The 15,780-nt window shown below is 34.1% G+C and overlaps 1 protein-coding gene across 1 annotated transcript in view; it reads left to right on the plus strand.

Annotated features, from left to right (window-relative positions):
• The window catches only part of MSR1 (macrophage scavenger receptor 1), a 73,013-nt gene extending 60,739 nt beyond the window's left edge, over window positions 1-12,274 (plus strand). The window contains exons 9-10 of the mRNA XM_019738014.3: window positions 862-1,050; window positions 11,184-12,274. Of these exons, the coding sequence (XP_019593573.2) occupies window positions 862-1,050; window positions 11,184-11,317 (323 nt within the window). The 3' untranslated portion in view covers window positions 11,318-12,274. The remainder of the gene's footprint in view (window positions 1-861; window positions 1,051-11,183) is intronic.
• The last annotated feature ends 3,506 nt before the right edge of the window (window positions 12,275-15,780 follow it).

Consider the following 15,780-nt stretch of genomic DNA (forward strand, 5'->3'; position numbering starts at 1 on the left):
AGCAATGTGTGATTCTAATGCATCGTGCTATAAATTGACTTGTGTTTGTCTATTCCTCCTTCCCCACACCAGATTTATATGTTGAAGCCCAAAACCCCAATGTGATAATATTTGGAGGTGGGATCTTTAGGAGATAAGTAAGTTTAGAAGAAGTTGTGAGGATAGGGTCCTCATGATGGGATTAGCACCCTGAAGACATCAGATTACTTGTTCTCTCTTTCCTTCCAAAAATTGTCTGCTTTTTATCTCATTCAAAAAAGGAAAGATATTTGGGGACAAAAATCCAGGGACTGTATAATAAGGAGCATCCTTGCTATTTCTAAATAAATGTTGTCACTATAGTTATCTTGCATCTCCTGCTGAAAGATAGGATGTTTGGTCATCTATTTTTTAGTTCATGATATTATAAAATGTCTTCTCCACCTCTGATGTCATTGAAACTCACTGGATCATGAGTTCTAGTTTGTGTGTCAATGTGTCAAGAAAATAATGAATCATTTTGTTATAAAATTTTCTAAATATTATAAAAAATCTATATAACATTGAAAGAACTCGTAAATGTTGGATTTTAAACATTGGAATATAATCCCTGAAGTGTTCTCATGTATGTAATTTATATAAATGTTAAAACAGAGGTTTTACTCTTCAGCTTTGACTAATGCAATGTTTGCAATTAAACTCTTTGCCAATAGGTGGTGCTAGAAAGTTTAAAATTTATTACAATAGTTGAACTTCCTGAAAAAAAATGTGCCAAAATCTTTTTTAAAAAACATCATGAAACTACACACACACACACACACACACACACACACACACACACACACACACACCACAATTAACCCCTGCTTGTTTTTGTTACAGCTCCATCTAAGACAGTTCGACTTGTTGGTGGTAGTGGCCCTCACGAGGGGAGAGTGGAGATTTTCCATGATGGCCAGTGGGGTACAGTTTGTGATGACCACTGGGAATTGCGTGGTGGACTGGTCATTTGTAGGAGTTTGGGATTCCCAGGTGTTCGAAATGTGCATAATGGAGCTAATTTTGGACAAGGTAATGTTTTAAGATGTTATTTATTTACTTTTTATTTCATTTTATTTTAATGAAGCATAGGCATTCTCTAATAGGTAGAATCAAGTAGAGACGGGATCATATAGGATGGAAAGAAAAATTCTATGTAGGAGTTTTGTTTTTTTTCAATTGCCGTTCCTATAAAGTAGAAATGAAAAGAAAGGGATATTAAAAACAAGTGACATATGCTCTTAGACAACTTTTAATGTTTAAATTTCATTTATATTCAATTGGCTAGTTGGAGAGTACTAACACAGAGGAAAGTAGAGTGGTAAAGCAGGACCAGTGAGTTACTGACAAAGCATGACATCCTGGGAAGCTCAGTTTATATCGCTTGGTCTTGTGGGCCTGTGAGCAACTCCGGGTGCTCACTCATATTCTCTTCTCAGTGGAACTGGAGAGGAGAGTGCCAGGTTATTTATATTTACTTCCTAGTCATGTCCTTCGGGAATGAGGTCTATCCTTGGTACATGATGGACCACCTGCATTCTGAGGGACAGCGAAAAGCCTTGAAAGGGAAAGAAGCAATTACATGGGTTTCTGTACCTACTGTTTTTTACTTCTCCTCCTTTAAGGAACATGATGGAAATAAGGAAAAGGAAAGGTTACTTTCCTTGCTGTTTGAGGTTGATAAAACATTGATTACTGGATGGCTCAGTAACCTGTTCTATGAATGTATTAAAATAACTAGGAAGAAAATTTGCAGGGGACAAAATATTTGAATGTGTACCCATGACATTTCTACTATCTCATTTTTTTTTTGGTCTAAATTGGCACCTTAAAATAGGTTTTATGTATAATTAAACATATGCAACTGTTTCAATTCTGAATGGCAAAGAGATTAGAAAAAAAATAGCCATATATATATATATATATGCCATATATATATATATATATATGCATTTTAAAGTCAGTATTTCCTACTTATTTATCCTACTGTCCAAATCTGATAAATAATTGGTTTCTCTGAAGTTGATGTTACCAAACAAACAGACAAAAAAGATTTAGCCTTCTTGATTTCATAATTATTATTCCAGAGAGATATGGGCAAGAGAAAATTGTATGCAAAAGTATAAATATGAGATTATCTGATAATGGTATTTTATCTATAGTGATAAAATAGGGGAATGTGTCAAATCATATCAAAAGACTAGAACAAGATAAGATTGACTTCTTAAATTCATAAGAGATATTGTTAACTAATGTTATTATACAATTTATTGAGTAAAAACTATGTGCCACGCATTGTGATAAACACCTGAATATAAAAATAGGTCACAATTCCATCCTTTATTCCTTAACCTAAATGAATCCGCTATGTCAGATTTAAGAGACAAATTTAAATGAGAGGCCAGGTTCTAAAGTCTTTAGAGACCAGAAAGATAATACAATTTCATGAACAGCCATGACAAGACTGAAGAGTAGTGATGTTGCGAGTTTCTGTACCCAGGTTAAGCCTCTGGCCATTAGCTTTTAATTTGTGTCCTAAAGGTTTAAATAGAAGAAACAAAGTAAATAGAAAATATCCATAATTGGCCACAACCAAATAGCTCTTTGAAATTTCCAAATATTCTATCTCGATTACACTTTCAGAACTTTTCGCCCAGATTGAAAAGTGTGAGACTACAATCATTTTAGCACCTGTAAAATTTACCTCCTAAAGTGAAAAGGTGATAAATATCAATAAACTAGATTTTTTGTTGGTGGTGTTCCAGAGAAGGGGGAAGAAAAAATCCCCAACTCTTGGCTACTAGAGAATCGAATGAATCAGTTAATCATTTAGCAAGTTTAAGCTGCCAATCTGAGTTTCCACAATATGTATGGGGAGAGAATCCATTTCTATGGTAACTAAGATCCATAGCATGAATGGCTATTTTTAAATACATGACTGTATAAAACATTTCAAATGACAGCGTCTATGAGATGGACAGCTACAGTTTTAATAGAAGGCATATAACTCTCATCCACAGCACCTTTGGTCACTTGGTAGGTGGCTAAAAAGTCTTGTTCTATAAATAGCATGTGATGATCTGAATTCTTAGAATGTGCTTTTGTTGCCAAAATGAAATACAGTTTGCCAGTTGTCTAGATAATTTAATCAATGGGGACTAGCTGACTAGCTCAATCCAAAATGAGGAAAGTACACTAAAATACCTTTTATCAAGATGAGTGATTTCATAGCTGACATCATTCAAAGAGTTGACGGCTCTGCATTTAGTTTTCTATCTTTAAGAAACAAGCCTGATAGTACAGTTTATTAATTTCTTATATCTTGAAGTAAAACCTTTAATCTATTACAAAGAGAAAACCAGTTCAGAGCAACAGCTCTAACATATGTACCTGAATTCAGGGGAAACTGATAACGTTCGGCAAAATACAACTTGTGGTAGGAAAGAGAACAAGATATTGTACCCCCGTTTGGTTTCTTCTGTGTACATGAAGCCTTATCACAGACTTCTAAGCTGCTTTTCCATTGAAGTTCCCAAACACAGATGGTAAAAGCCACGGTTGGAGACTATTGTTTTAAGATTGCATTAACTTTAAGGCCTAGTTTTATAAGTAAAACACTCTTTGCCCCACAGCTTTTATTCATTCCTGCTCATATCCCTAGACATTTCTGGTCTAAAGCACTGGTAAAAAGGAAGAAAATAAGTATTTTAAAATACTGGCAAGAAAATGTTTTCTGTTTAAATAAGTAATGAAACAATAGAGTTTAGTCTCATGTGGTTATTTTTTTTGGCTATACGGAGGCGATTTTCTCCAGTTTTCTTCAGCTAACTGACTACTTCTCTAAGATGAATGTTCGTTTTTAGTGAGGCTCTGTATTTATGGTAATTGGTGATTCTATACATTATATTAGAGATTAATTATAACAAAACAACAAGGCATGTCAGAATTTTGTTTTTCCTTTCACATTTTCAAGTGCCTGCTGAAGTGAATTGGAAAGACTAAGTGCTTGATAACTAAGGAGATATGAGTTGAGACTTTAGATCTGGTACTTATGTCTCAGAATTTCATTTTTTTAATATAATAATAATAATAATCATCATCATCATCATAATACCAACCCAGCAGATTTATTCTGAATCTTAAGTGAGTTGTCATACAAAATATGCCCAGTACAAAGCCTTCCTCACAGCATCGCTCAAGAGTGGCAGAGATCATCACCAACGATATAATTGCAAGTGTATTTTCCATCCTCTTTGAAAGGTAGAAGAATCAGATCAGTATTGTACAGTGACAGCAGTGATGTTCCAAGGCTCTTAAAGTTGAACGGGATTTTCCACTGCACAGAGAGAGTTGTGACGGACATGCACTGTGTAGGAACTCGGATGATCTCCCCACTGTACCCAAAGCAGATCGGTTCTCATCTCAGCTCTCTATGTAGAGTTCAGTACCACACAATTGATGGAATTATGAGAATTTTAAAATAGCAAAGCAAGATGAGCAGAGAGAAAGAATAGAACTGAGGTTACTTGTTCTGAAGAAAAAGAATCTGAGAAATAAGTTTCATGATCTGCTTCATTGTACATTGTATTTTAAGAAACAGGCTTACATTGTAAGCTGATTTTGGATTAGACATGGCAAACGACCTCTTTATGGAAAGCTGTTTGAACTCCTGATTTTCCCACTCCTCCACATTAAATTTACCGTTTCACTCAGGGGTAAACAAAGCAAGCCATTTGGAATGCAGAATAGAGACAGGAAAGGAAACTTAGAAATATGAGTGGAGGAAATAGGATGAGAAAGAAATGCGTTAGAATTTTAATTATTTGTCATTTCTTAGGAAAGTAAGAAGAATCAAATCAATACTACTTTATACATTATTAGTAGAATTGAAACAAGAAGGAAAAATTTGAATTTGTTCCCATTGTATAATTCCCGCATTAAAGAAAGAATACAATTTTCTAGGCACAGTCCTCTCCCCTCCCCTTATTTTTTCTGGTTTTAAAATAGCAATCCTGGTTTACCAGAGATAATCCTTGCAGCTTGAAAAAAAAAAAAAAAAAGATTTATAAGACTAAAGCTTAAAGCATGCTCCTTTAAATAATAGGTTCTTCCGTTTGGATGAACCTTTCGCATAAAATGGAATGTTCTTTCTTTTTCCTGAGAAAAAGGTTAAATTAAGGAAGCACTGAGAGGTATCTGGTGCTTGACATTGCAGGAGCGGGAAAGGGGCAGTGAGTCGCTTCTCTCCCTATGCAGACTTTCCAGTCTCTTGTCCCAGTTGTCTCCCTGTAGCAAACTTGGATGAGCTTTATCAGGAAATGGTGGTACTCTGGGAATTTGAGCCGGGCATATCTGAACCTGTATGCTGATGCAGGAAGTGAGAGCTGGACCTGAAGCCTCTATGTCATCTCAGTTTATAGAAGTTTGTGCTGATTCACACTTGAAAGCAGAAAACAAAAGAAAATTCTAAACACGAATGTCATCATTGATTCATTATCCCTCTCACATTCCATAATCAGTTTTCTAAATGGAATTTTAAAAAATATAAGAATAAACTGAAGGAGATCAAAAAATATAACTGCACCTCTGCTTTAGTGAATGGGAGTAAAAATAATCTCAAAAATAAATAAAATATATCAATGGGTCAGAAGTCAAATACATACTGATCCCTGCACATTTTACAATGTAAATATTTACATGTTGGACATTACAGAACCTGATACAGAGTCTATAGAGTTCTTAACATATTTATTTGGTTACTTATGGCAACAAAGACAATGCTAAGTATGAAATAATATTGTTTGTCAAGAGCTTACTACATGATTTTATTTAGTGCACACAATGCCTGTGAAAAACATGTATTATAGCCCCAGTTTTTCAGAGAAAGTAAGTAAAGCTGTCATCTGTCACAAAACTTGCCCAAATTTACAAAGCTATTGTTGTGGTTGGTGGGGGGAGGTCTAGATTCATTGTCTTAGCCTGTCTCTTTTCACTAGACAGAATGTCCTAAGTTCTTTATCCTTAAGAACTGGATGTCTAATGAGCTTGCTTTTTCATTTAATATAATAATAACTATTAAATCATTAGGATTCAAACAACATTTCTATTACAAAAGCAAAGGTTTTCTTGGACTGATTGATTGTAAGAGTAGTAATAGTAACCTGGAGAGCACCAGTGTTTTTGAAATGTTTTTAACAGTGGTGAGTCTTTTCAACTTGAAATTTTAAGGCAGATAAAAAAGAAAAAGATTAAGGGGATGTGATCTCAAAATAAGAAATCTTTCCAAGAACACTGTTTGGTTCCCAAATTGCTCTTACTAGGTATAGATAGCATGGTCCCATTTGTTTGTGAGTTTTTATATGTGTGAGCATTTTAAAATCATAGAAGTTTAAAGGTAAATTAAATCTTAGAGGTATTTTAGCCACATTCTTTTATTCTGCATAGATGATAAAATGGGAAATAAGTGGCTTCTTTAGAACCACAAAACTAGAATCCAGAACTATGGTCTGTTTACGCATTCTGTATTCCAATTCCCACTCCATTTTCAACTTTGAACAACAACAACAAAAAAATGAAATAAAATAATAATGTTTTTCTTGAAGGAGAAGCTGTTGACAAAAGTATTTCCCAATTAGACATTTTAAGTGATACAAATTCATATCAGCCAGCCATAACTGTATTTAATAAAGATTATTCCAGAGATTTTTAACCATTTGTGATTTTTTGCTTCCCCACATATCTACTCAGCAGCTAATCTCAAACCCCATCATTTTAATACATATCTGGCTAATGTATGAAATCTGATTAACTTCACTTTTATTTTCATGAAAGTGGTGGGTTACTGAATATCAGAATACAAGAAACGCAAATCTCTTAAAGAAATAACAACATCTGTATTTTTAAAAAAGAGATTATGAGGAAATTGTATCATCTGTCAAGCATACTCTCAAGCCCATAAAATTTCAGAAGTAATGAACAACACGTTGATCATTGTCTGCTTTTGGAAACAGCAAGTCGGTCAGTTTGTCCTCCCACAACCCTGAAATTGTAAAGGAAATTGTAGATATACAGATGGTTAAGTAGATAAATAGATAGATGATAGATTACAGTATAAAAACATATCTAAAATATACACATCAATTTTGCACAGGTTTCCACTAAGTAGAAAGGATAGTTCAAAGGCAAAAACTGACAATGACAGCCACAGCAAAAAAATCCTTGAATAACGTTACCTAAGAAATAAAAACAAATTTTGTTTTTCCATCTTTGAGGTTTGCATGAAGATAAAATTTTAATTTTATGTACCTTTGCATTAATTTTTAATGCAGAAAACAACTTGGAAGGATATGGGAAATGCATATTAAAATTTTCCCTTAGGCTCAATAGTTTTAAATATATTAATATACAAGTAAAACAACAAATCTTCAAAAAATATTTTTATAACTCTATTTGGGCTTCGATGTAGACAATAAATATGACCAAGTTCTAAAGGAGATTATGTTCTGTTGTTTTGCTCGACTCTCTCTGTTATTTTGAGAAAGCCATTCATCCTTCCTGAACCTCAGTTTATTTACTCATGAAATGGAGATAATTTGCATTATTTTACAAAATGATTAGAAGAGTAACTTTTAAAAATCATTTGTAAAAAGACCTAGTGTGTTCCCTGTGTCTGAAAACCTGCTCACTGTGTCTGAATCTTTTCCAGTTAGCTAAAGAGCAGAGTTACAAATATATTCTTGGTGGAAAAAAACACCGGAATAAGAACTAGGTGTTCGAGATGCAAGTATCAGTTCTGCCACTTATTACATGTGCAACCTCAGCTGTTCCATGCACGTAAAACAGAAGTCCTCACTAGGAGGCCAGTCCTAGAGAGAATGGATTTTGATTTTGTTCACTCATGCAGGGACTCAAAACAGATTTGTTGAACAACCGAATCTAATAATGCAGAAGATTGCAGTAAATCATTGATTTAAAGGCTCTGGCTCTAGACAGACACAAGGTGGGAATACTCCTTCATTCATTAGCTATGTGACCTTGGACAGTTACTTATTCTCTCTGATTTTTACTTTCCTCAACAGTACAATGGCACTATAAAAGCACTTAATGTTTTAAGTTTATTTGAGGATTCAATGAGATAACAGATCAAAAGTACTTTGAATGTTTCCCGCCACATTGTAAATTCTTCAAAGTGTGGGCTTAAATGTTCATTATTATTTCGACAGCTTTGGTATTCTAACATCCATGAATTCCTTTACTGTGGTTTCTAAAAACTTGTGCCCACATGTCAGCACATTAACTGACTAAGTAACATCTGTCTTGTGCTGCCTCTATGGGGATAACCTTGCTGGTATAGTGACCATTGGGAGGTCCAGCTCTTAATTATTTTATCCTGGGTTGTAAAAAGTCTGCACTGCTAACATCTAACTCCAGTGACTAGATGTACAAAATGTAGAGTGAAAGCATCACAGTACCCTGGGTACAGAAGTCATGGAGCCATAGCATTCTCGTGTTCCCAATTATGACAGAGTCACAGAATTCAGAAAAAGTTTTACTTGTATAGATTTATACACTTTGTAAGTCTCCATAAATGTAGTAAATACAATTTATAAATGCCCCAATATTTTGACTCCCTTTCATGTTAACGTGAGAGTAGTTTTACTCTTTGTGCAATTGTTATTATTTGCCTATATTTTTTAGTAGTAGCCCTTTTGGACTTCCAAACATTTGGTGTAGACCTTATATACAGTATTTAAAAAGAAGCACATATACAAACATGCTTACACATATAAACACTCACAAACACAAATGGGACCATGCTATATACCTGGTAAGAACAGTTTGGGAACCAAAAAGTGTTCTTGGAAAGATTTCTGGTTTTGAGATCATATTCCCTTTATTTTTTTTTTTTTATCTGCCTTAAAATTTCAAGTCGAAAAAAATTCACCGCTCTTATAGACACTTCAAAAAACACTGGTGCTCTCCAGGTTACTGTTCCTACTCTTACACTTAATCAGTCCAAGAAAGCCTTTGCTTTTGTAACAGAAATATTGTTTGAATCCTAATGATTTAATTATTATCATATTAAATGAAAAATGCAATATTCCTAATTACCTTCATAATGTAAACCAGAATATAATTTTGTCTCGTATTTGGATCATTCTAGTGAAGCCACAAATTATTCAAAAATTAAGTGATTGCACCAATTTATTTTATATGTGCAAATCAAAACTTCCTGTCTATTTCTAAAAGTAAATAAAAACATGAATCATCACAGAAAACATCTATATAGACATCTTAGTAACTGTTCTTCTGGCTTATGGATTCTTCTTCCATATTTCTGCCAGACACACACTTCTAAAATTTAGTTCTGAAAATATCATTTCTTTTGGTAACTCACAACATAAAATTTTTAAAAATTTATAGTATGGTCCCAGCTTTCTAACCAACCTTACTAATGTGTCCTTCCATCATTAGTATCCTTTTTGTTTCATATGCCCGGAGACTGTTAACTATTCTAATACCTCAAGCATTTTCATACTTCCCCCACTATATGGAGTGACTTCTTTTTTTATACATGGAAACCTCTATCCATTTCTTTAAGGTTTGGTCAAATGTTATCCACATTGTGATTACAAAATTCCCAATGTCTGCTAGTTTTTTCATATATTATGTGCACATACTACTGTTCAAATGTATATATTATTAATCATGTACATATTGTTAACTTATTGAGTTCACAGAATATTTGAAAAATCATTTGAAATGTCATTATATGTGACATTATATGTGCCTCTTTGAAAAACAAGTCTTCATTTAACACTGTTTTATAGCTACACAGAGTTCTGTTTCTAAGTTGAATTTATTTCCAAATATGTTTTATATAGTTCTTGTGACTGAGAATCTTTTAACATTTTATTGAGCTAAATGAAAAATATGATTCACTGATTATGTTTACAGTATTAACATATTTATTTACCCTCCACCAGTTTTGCAAAAGTATTTGTTAAAATTTAGCTGCTAAATCATCAATTTCTTGAAATATTCTTGAAAACTCAATAGGATGAGTTTTTTGCAATATTATATATGTAACAAAACCCTATGAAATTATTCATTTAGAAGTTTCCAAAAGTTCTGTTTCTAAATGTTTTAAGTGTAAAAGAAATAACTTTTATATGTGATATACTTAGAAAATCTTTAGAGAATATCTGAAAAGTATTTCCAGCATTCATTTTTTAAATAACCTTTACTAGCCATGAATTCCTTTAAAAAAAAAAAGCCATTGTTTTCTTCTTTATTGATAAAATAATGTTCTTATCTTAAACGTGGCAGTTAAGTTTGTTTATTTAGATAAATATCAGCTAGGTAGCCTACTGCAGATAGGCTAGACTTTGTTTTTCCTTCTAATGCATCTGAGGAAGAGTTCAGACAAAGGATAAGTAAAGAATAGCTAGCATTAGTTCTGCTATTTTCTTGTTGTTTGTGTGTACTTGCGATTAATAATCCATGGTCTTCTTATAGGACAGTCTGTAAGCACTTTGCTGGTTGTATTAGTCTAAGTTTAATTAAAAATAGATAATACATTTGGTAAACCAGGGACATGTAAACTGAAATATACTGGAAGCAAGAACTCCAAGATATCTTACATTCAGATATACCTCATACAGATACGTTTAGATCATCAAGTCATCGTATATATCCATTATTATTAAAGGTTATTTCTTTCCTTATTTAAAAAAAAATAAAACCAATTTGTTAAATGCTTAGAACAAAGCAATCATTCTTTAATCTATGATTTTGTAGAACTGTGTATGTACTTTTGTTATAGCTCTTATACTTTGTATTTTAGTATTTTACACATTGACAGAATGTAAAGTTTTCTGGGGCAGGGGATTAATTTTGGAATCATAATGGGGATCACAGGACTTGTATATACCGTGTTCCCGCAAAAATAAGACCTAACCAGAAAATAAGCCCTAGCATGATTTTTTTTTAGGATGACATCCCCTGAACATAAGCCCTAATGCATCTTTTGAAGCAAAAATTAATATAAGACGGGGTCTTCTTTTCGGGGAAACACAGTAGATAATGAACAACACATGCCTTTGTTTCACTCAAACATAAACACTAACTACACTTACTACTGCAGTTGTATCTGATTTTTGCAGGTACTGGTCCAATATGGCTGAATGAAATGTTTTGTTTTGGGAGAGAATCATCAATTGAAGAGTGTAAAATTCAAGTCTGGGGTGTGAGAGCCTGTTCACATGCCGAAGATGCTGGAGTTACATGCACTTTATAATGTATCTTTGTTTACTCACATATATGAAATCATTGCCAAATGATCTGTATTACTTTGCTCCATTGAAGTCAGTTTAACAAATATTTTAGGCATCAAGAACATTGTCCAAAGATAAAGAATATATAAAAAATTGCTGGGTAAACATCGAAGACCTTCATACTGACTATATGTATATATTTGAACCATTTTAACACTAGATTTTTAAATATAATTTTATTATATAGTGACTTATGTATTGAATTGAATACATTGAAGTTTAAGGTGTCTAGATTACAAATGCCAGTAATAATGAAAACACATTCCATCAATGTCTCCAATTTATCTTCACTGCAAGATTATAATTTTTGTCACTTGTGTCTTTGTAATCTATTTAGTCGATTTTAATTTAATTATTTTTTGAATAATGAGAGAGTTGAGAAAATTTCCTTTGTGCCAAGTTTGTAAAATCTTCAATCCATACATATTTCTAAAGAAGGACTCTTATTCAGCTATCAAGATCTCTGAATATGTAATAACTTGGCTGTTAGAGAACATGTTAATGATGTGTTTCAGCAATGATGGAAAACTCAGCAGGAGGTTTTACAGGCTCATATATTAATATGGTCAATAATAACACAATTAACAACATGGTTATTAACAATAATAACATGTTTATTTTACACGTTCACGTACTGACAGGTTTTTGTTCTTTTTTTTTAACTGATTCATAAATTTAGTTGAAAGCAGGACTTATGAGAAAAGGCACAAGCCTACCACTGCTACTATATATGTCCAAATAATTGTTGGATCAAAAATGTCATTTCAACGTGGAGCTCAGATTGCTATGCATTTAAATAAAGTTGAATAATTAGATTGTTACAATTCTGGGAGACTCTGTTTAAAATGTAAATACATCTGCTTACTCCATTTAAATTAACAGCATGCAAATGTTTTTAGTGCAAAAGGAAGTTTCAATTATCCTTCTTTGGAGTCTTTCTTGAAGTCAGTCCCTGCCTCCTCCCCTGTGCTGGATCTAGAAATGTGTTAGCGTAGCTATGCTAGAACTACATTTCCCAGGATTCTTTCCTAAGTTGTTCTGATTTATTAGGGACCACAAAAGACATTTTGCCTGGGAATGGGAAACTGAGAGTTTAGCAGCAGCCATAGTTCTTTTTATGCTCAGAAAGTCGCTTCAGAGGCATAAAGGCACAGATACAGCATATACAGGTTGTCCCTGCTCTGCTGGCTGACTTGGTTTCCAGGACTGCAGTGCCTGTAGCTCCTGACATTCCCTCTGGAGCCTCCTTCAGTTTCTCCCACTGCTAGGCCAGGTGCACATGTAGCATCATGATCAATTAATTCACCCTCTTCTCCTGAGGCCACTTGAACTATCCAAGTCAGAGGCAGTGAGAAATTAACGCAGGTTCTAGCTCATCTTGTTGGGTTTCATTGTGTCCTTGCTCTCCCCCAGTTCATGTCCATCTTTCCTTTTAAATTGCCACCCTGCTGACTTCAGATTCTTAGACTGCTTAATCAGCAACCAGAACCCACAATTGCATAAGATCAAATATCCTGAAGGGAACGAAGCAAGAGTCACTCTGCCCTTTGAGATAGTGGTCTTGGAAAGGGCTAGGAAGTAGACAGGAGAATATAGGGTGTTTAATAATTACAGTGGTGGGCTTGATATTTAGAATCTCTTCCAGTTTATAAAGAAATGGAATTGTTTTTAATTACTTTGTGTTTTTTGAAGGCAATGCTATGCTGAGACTGAAATACATGGGCCCAGGTTTTAAAAGAGTTACATAAAGTATCGAACTATTGTGCTGTTTTTATACAAAAATGTCAAGTACATAATAATTTTTATAAAGGGAATTACTATGTTATTTTTGATAACCCTAGAATTGAATGTGACCCTTAAAGCTCTTTGGGGTTCCCTGAATGAACAACTTTAGAATTATACACCTAGACTAATTTTAGTTTAGGGAGAAAAAAAAAAAGATTGCAATATATTTGTTAAACATCCATTAAGAACTTCCCTAGGGCCGAATAAGTTCAAACAAATCTATGAAACATTTTTTTAAAAAAGTCTTTGATTCTTCATGCTTAAAATATTCCCCTAAAAAGACTGATAAAATTAATGACATAAATTGTTCATTTATTTTCTCTTGTTAAATTCATAAAATAGTCTTCTTCTAAAGGTTCAATGACAGAATGAAGTGAAAACAGCTCTTATTCTGAATAAGAGCTTATTAGGGAAGTCAAGTCCTGCTTACTTTCAGAGAACTAATTGGTGATATATCCAAGTCAGCTGCCAGAGTGTTTAGAGGGGTAAAAGGAATAACCTGAGAGAGTTCAGAATACATAAAGGGAGGGAAGGAAGAAGGAAAATGAGAGGAAGGACAACAAGTAAAGATGGGCGGAGATCCAAGGAACAGCAAATTTGCTAATCATCACTTCATCATTCATTGAAAATTTTGAATTAGAAGGTAGGTCGATTTGTGATATTTTTAAACATCGTATGCTAAAGAAATGAGGTAACAAATTAATTGGGAAAAAATGTCTTTGGGGACTGTAGTAGTATTAGACAATTATTTTTATCTTAATATTCATATTTTAAACATGACTTCCTACTTAAAAACAGTTTTATTCCATATTACAGGTAATAAGGGAATCAAGACATATAAGAGAACAAATTTACCATATAAAAGTTTGTTACCAGTGGCTGTGTACTCAAATTATAGTTGTGATAGATCTCTACCTGTAAACTTGACTTATGTTTAGACACAAAAGAGCATATATGTCCTATGCTAGAACACCATTTGATGTGTTTTTCATTTTAAAATAGAACTGTAATCTTTTAATCATTAACATTGAGAAAAGTTTATCTCACAATAAGATCAAGCACAAATATGTAACGTTCTCTGTCTGTGGATTATGCTCTTGCTGTAGAGTTGAAAAACTTAAATAATTCATTATTATTTCCCACGTGTCTTCTCCATGAAAAGAAGAGCGGTGTCATTTCACAGAAAGGTTAGCATTTATTAGGAGCCAGAGGATGTGGTCCGTGCACTAGGCTGGCGAGGGGAGGCCCATATTTTTGTCCTGGCTCTGCCTGTTGCTTGCTGCATGTTCTTTAGGGAAGTCGTTTCGCCTTTAATCCTCAAACCCTAGCAAACAAAAGAGGAATGATTATATGTGACTTACCTAACTCAGGGCGTGAATGTGAGGACTGCAGGTGAAAATAAATTACTGACAGGACAGAATTCATTCATTTTCTCATAACCTTAATATTTACTAGTCCCACCTAGCCCCCGCCCCCCCCCACCACACACACACTTAATGGTGTTAATACAAATAAAGAAATGGAACTAATTAGAAGTTGCTTTTCTTTTCTAAACTGTGTCCTTTTCGTTTTGATGTGACTTTGAGACTCCCACACCTTATAGTTTCATTAGGGTTAAAAAGGTGATAGTGTTGTATAAATTAAAATAGAAAGTTTATTGTGTATCAGGAGCTTTTAATATATTCAGATCTTTAGGCAGAGGGAAATGCTGTGTGAATCATCTTAGTCTAATTTAGTGAAGGAATTGTCTTGTAACATTAAAAAACAAACATTAAAAAACAAACCAACAAACAAAAACAATGAGGGGAACATTTCCCAGGCTGCCTGGGGTACTTGGCTTGTCCAGTGCAGGCAGCTAGCTCTATAGGCATCCAGAGAAACGGAGAGAAAGGAATTTTCACAGACTGATCCGAAATAAAGCCACAGCAGAAATCTCAGATCAAGAAGCATTGGTAAAATTATGCCCCAGATGAATTTACTTTCCTCCATCTCCCAAAGCTTCAGTCCCTTTACTGAGTAATTTTCTCTCTTTACACCACCAGCTCTTTCCTCTCTCCAGTTTTTCTTAACTTTCTCCTCTCCTAGAAAGGCCTGGGGTTTCATTAAAAAGCTGTTAGACTAAAACTGGCTGGTCCTAGAGAATACCAGCCAAGGTCTTAATCCAAGCCACATGCTTTTTAAGTCAGTAAACCAGCACCTGACACAGTATACATGCCAATGAGGCTGTGGAAATTGGAAAGTTCGAGAGAAGTTGGAAACAAGAAGTTGGAAAGGGAAGAATGTTGAGCCCTTCTTCGGAAGTGCTTATGATCTAAAGGAAAAGAATGTGGTTTCGCACAGAGGAAGTTTTTATAAGCAGTGCCATAAAAGGATAAAACTTGAATAACCTAAGTAGAACACTAAGGGCTGAAAACAAACCAGTTGCTCCAATTCAGTTTTTAAGTGGATTTAAGAGGCATCTGGGAGTCATTGTAAAACCATAGAATGGGAAACAGTATCTAGTGACGATGGTGGCTAGAAGAAAAGCTGGTTATCTGCAGTCTTGACAAACTGGTGATGCATGATACCAGACATCCGTTTCATTTAGCTCCATCGTGGGTTTGTTTAAGGTGAAAGGGCTACTCCTCTTTGCTTCACAGCA

This window comes from Rhinolophus sinicus, chromosome 16 (genome assembly GCF_057876585.1).
Source record: "Rhinolophus sinicus isolate RSI-liver-muscle chromosome 16, RSI-T2T, whole genome shotgun sequence".
Lineage (NCBI taxonomy): Eukaryota > Metazoa > Chordata > Mammalia > Chiroptera > Rhinolophidae > Rhinolophus > Rhinolophus sinicus.